Here is a 4,467-nt window from a genome sequence, read left to right on the forward strand (position 1 = left end):
AGAAAAAGAAAGATGGATTTTTTACTTTTAATTTCCAAATTATATACAATTTCTTTCAGCTGTACCATCCTAACAAAGATAAAAAAAACATTTTTTGTGCCAACCTAATAATACAAATTCCACGTTTTCCACTTTTTTCCAGTTGCAAAAAATATATTTATATATATACCTAAATAAAAATGTTCTGAGCATCCTTGCTCTGAAACGATCATTTTTGAAGAATAAAAATCTGTTTTCATTAACAATTTAATAAACCATCATATTGGAAATCATTTCTATTCCTCTTAATAATCAATAAAGTAAATCTTTAATAGTCTGACAGTAATCAGATTAAATCACACACAGCTGCTGAACTGAATCCAAATATTTTATTTTTATCTTCACATTTCAGGAAAACAAAACAAAACAAAACACAAACCAACAACTGGTAAGAACTAAAAGTGCAAATCTGCAGATTTTCCACCTCAAATCAGAAAACATGTTGGCAGCGTTTCTAAAACCCAGAAACATGTTCATTAATCCGTCAGAGGATTGTGGAAGCCTCCGTTGGGTCCTTTTGGATCCTCACTGAGACTTCCTGCTGCCAGAACCCAGAGCCTGTCAGAACCCGGGTCGAACCGAAGCGGGTCCGGCTGGTCGGTGCCGAGCGTTTTACATCCATGGAGCCGCAGCAGAGGGCTCCTTCTGCAGCGGCTGGGAAACACAGAGACAACGGAAACTGAACGATCATCTTCACTTTGAGCCACAACAAGCTCACAAACGCTCTTAAAGGGCCGGCTACCTCACAAATATTAATAAACCTCCTAAAATGAAATAATATTGAGCGTCTTTAACATTCCTGCAGGAATTCATAATTGTTTCTGTGATTTTCTTTTAATAATCAAAGTTATTGATATTGTGGAGCTACTTTATAGATATCTGAAATAAATTTAGACTATATATATTTATTTGACAGTAAATGGGATTTTGTTGCTGCATCACTGCAAAAACACAAAATCTTACCAAGTAAAATTGGTTGAGTTTAGTGCAAATATCTTAAAAAAATGAAACTAATTACACTTAACTTTCCACAATAAGACTTTATTTTAAGGAATCAATTTAATTTAATTAATTTTCATTAAAAGGTGTTGATCCACTGGAAAACTATTTCACTTACAGGAAGACATTTTTTCATTCAATATATGAAATAATTTTTTATTAATATTAAGATATTATTCACTTAAAATAAACTCAGGTTTCTTGATGAAAATAGCTAATAAGTTAGTTTTGTCTTAATTCAAAAGCACCAACATATTTAGAAACTGGATAAAAAATACTTGGTAAGATTTAGTAGATTTTCAGTGAATTCAAACTGATTTCTATTTTCATTTGCAATAGTGACTTTATTTCCCGACATCCAGACTGTTTAGGTCTGTCACATAAAGCAAAATAAACTGAAGAGGGATTTGAGAAAAAGTAAAAACAGGAAGTCAAACTTCAGTATTTTTGTTATTTCTATTTTGTTTGTTTGTTTGTTTGTTTGTTTGTTTGTTTATTTGTTTGTTTGTTTGTTTTCTCCAGTTTGATTTGTTTTAAATCTGAGCAGCTTTGAATCTTCTGCAGCTGCAGAGAAACGACATTTACAGCCAACTGGGTTTAATGTCTGAGTTACAGCTGCTTGTTAGAAATCTAACAAAAACCTTTTAAACAGCAAAACAAAATGAATATTCCAAATAGTTTCTTCATAAAACATAAATAAGTAACATAGCCTCAAAACTAATCATTTACTTCATAACAGGCGTCTTTAATACAAAACAAAACACTTTGAATTAAAGTGTTTTTCTTTAATGCAAAGAATAAAAACAGAAAATCATTTTAATGTTGATTTTATTTCACATTTTATTCCTGTTTCAATTCTGACGTTTGTTAATCGCTAGAAAACAGCATTAAAACACTTTAGTAAAAACAGAGATGGACATGAATGTAATAATTATGATTACCTTGTTCAGTTCTGGAAAAAGTTCTTGAATGACGATGTCCAGCAGCACATAGGTCAGCTGATGAAGGTCAAAGGTCAAAAACATCAAAACAAAGAAAACATCAAAACAAAGAAAACATCAAAACAAAGAAAACATCAAAACATAGAAAACATCAAAACAAAGAAAACATCAAAACAAAGAAAACATCAAAACAAAGAAAACATCAAAACAAAGAAAACATCAAAACAAAGAAAACATCAAAACAAAGCCGTTGTTAAAAAGAATCTGGAATATTCAGATTCACTGATGTGATGCAGCCGCTGACCAAACACACTGAGTGACTGTGTGTGTGTGAGTGTGTGTGTGTGTGTGTGTGTGTGTGTGTGTGTGTGTGTGTGTGTGTGTTTCCTGTACCTGTTTGTTGAGAACCGGCTGCTGCAGCCCGTCGAACAGAAGACGAACTCCCTCGTACTTCGCCTCCTCTCCAATACACTTTCCTAGAAAGTCTAAAGAAATCAACAATCATTTGTTACACACTGCATTCACTGACATCACACAACAGAAAATGAAATAAAAACCTGGAATGTAGCTCATCATCTCCTGGAACGTCCGCTTGGCTCTGCTCTGCTTGTCCTGCGCCGATCGCGGCGGACTGCTCTCGCAGAAAACTGCGTCTGGAACGGCACCGGTTCCGTTAGCGCCGGACGTTTACCAAATAAAACTCTTTATTTTTTTACAAAAAATAGTGAATTTCTGCTAGAAAAACTGAAATTTTGAGATTAATCTCAGAAATTTTCTAGAAAAAACTAACAATTTATTTCTTTGCAAACTAAAAAAATTACCCACCCTAAAAAATAACTTCCTGAGATCAATCGCAAAATCTATTTTCTATGAAATTGTTTCTCAAAGATTTTCTGAAAAAAAAGGAAATTTTCTGGGTTTGAAATGGCAAAAACTTTGAAAACTTTTAGGTTTCTAGAAAAGGAAAACAAGGAAATTTATCAGCATGAAAAGTCAAAAATTTGCTACCAAAAAACTTTTTTCTGAGTTTCAAATGTGAAAAATTTCAGAAATGTTCTGTTTTTTCAGGGAAATTAATTGTTACATTTTGTGGTTTTTCTTTTAGCAGATGTTTGACTTTTGAAGCTCAGAAATGTCTTTATTTCTTCTAGAACATTTTTGATATTGATCTCCAGATTTCAGAGATGTTTGGTATAAATGTCGGCCGTGGCTCGGCGTGCTGGTCGCAGGAAGTGGCTGGTTGTGTTTCCTGTTTACCTCTCAGCAGGGTGATGAGTGAGACCAGCCGGTGCTCCTGCAGCACCTGGCTGAGTTTGTGCTGCAGGTAATGATCTGTGTAGGCCTCCAGGCTGTTCTTGAACAGGATCCTGCTGCCCATCAACAGGTGATGGAACCAGTCAGGGATGTGAAACACAACGCGACCTGCCGCAGACACGCAGGAAGCATTTAGAAAATCACACAAAACTTTTCACTTTCACAAAGTTCTGGGAGGCTTCAGGAAGTCCCACTGTTTTATACTTTAAAGTTACTGATGAAGGTCACTAACACACTAAAGGCACAGCTACATTTTTAATTTAGCATTTTAATGTTTTTGCTATCCTGAAAACATTTAGCACACTTAGCTTCAATCTTTCCAGATAAATTATAAACCACTAATTTACTAGAAAGTTTATCAAACTTGCAGCTGAATAAAGTTCGACTTTTGTGTTCGAACTAGTTAGTTATATTCATGCTCTTATTTTGAAGTCTGTTTACGTATCAGATCTGTTTCCTCAACAAACAAACAAATATATACAGAATAAAACATGAATAAACTACAAGAGTTCATTAAAATATTTACATACATGAATTGTTTTGAGAGCCTCATTTTTGTGACAAATATTAGAATCATTTAGCATTTAGCATTAGCTTTAGCTTAGCTAAATAGCATGTTGGTGTCACACTTTAGAATATCTTAAATTATTCTCCAATTAATTGTATTACTTTTTAATTATCTGTACTTTTCATTGAACTTAACTTCAGACATGAAGACAAGCTGCTCAAATTCAAGTGTTTGAATTTAAATATTTGTTTTATTTTAATGGAACTACATTAAACAGTAAAACTTTAACATAAACAGGAAATGTTTTCAAAGTCAAACTGAGTAAAAAAGAAAAGTTAAAGTAAAACTCAGATTTTAAAAGTTAGATTAAATTTACTGTAACTTACCGACATACATTAAATAATCGTAAACTCCTTCCACAGAGATTATCTCCATGAAGTAGTTCTGGTTGTGCCTCTTCTCCGTCACCTCTGACCGGTTGGCGTTGTTTTTGAAGAGATCGTTGAAAAGCTGCAACACGTTTCAGACTGAAGACATTTTAAAACCTCCCACTGCATCAATTTAGATTTGAAAGAGCTGAACCGATTAAGAACCGATTATTGAAATGATTTGTAATCGATTAATCGCTAACTGCAACATACAGACCTGAAAACAGAAATTAAGACA

At 33.6% G+C, this 4,467-nt stretch overlaps 1 protein-coding gene across 5 annotated transcripts in view; it reads right to left on the reverse strand.

Moving 5' to 3' along the window:
• Positions 1 to 353: 353 nt before the first annotated feature.
• LOC122845894 (sorting nexin-14-like) overlaps positions 354 to 4,467 on the reverse strand; it is a 27,497-nt gene continuing 23,383 nt past the window's right edge. For 4 of the 5 annotated variants that reach the window (XM_044142430.1, XM_044142434.1, XM_044142431.1 and 1 more), the window contains 6 exons: positions 4,188 to 4,311; positions 3,237 to 3,401; positions 2,537 to 2,632; positions 2,373 to 2,464; positions 1,980 to 2,036; positions 354 to 693 (listed from right to left, as the gene is read on the reverse strand). In XM_044142430.1, coding sequence (XP_043998365.1) covers positions 652 to 693; positions 1,980 to 2,036; positions 2,373 to 2,464; positions 2,537 to 2,632; positions 3,237 to 3,401; positions 4,188 to 4,311 — 576 coding nt within the window. In that variant the 3' untranslated portion in view covers positions 354 to 651. Of the gene's footprint in view, positions 694 to 1,979; positions 2,037 to 2,372; positions 2,465 to 2,536; positions 2,633 to 3,236; positions 3,402 to 4,187; positions 4,329 to 4,467 lie in introns of those variants that run through there. The other variant, XR_006373155.1, reaches the window with a different exon arrangement.

Source organism: Gambusia affinis, linkage group LG16 (genome assembly GCF_019740435.1).
Source record: "Gambusia affinis linkage group LG16, SWU_Gaff_1.0, whole genome shotgun sequence".
Classification (NCBI taxonomy): domain Eukaryota; kingdom Metazoa; phylum Chordata; class Actinopteri; order Cyprinodontiformes; family Poeciliidae; genus Gambusia; species Gambusia affinis.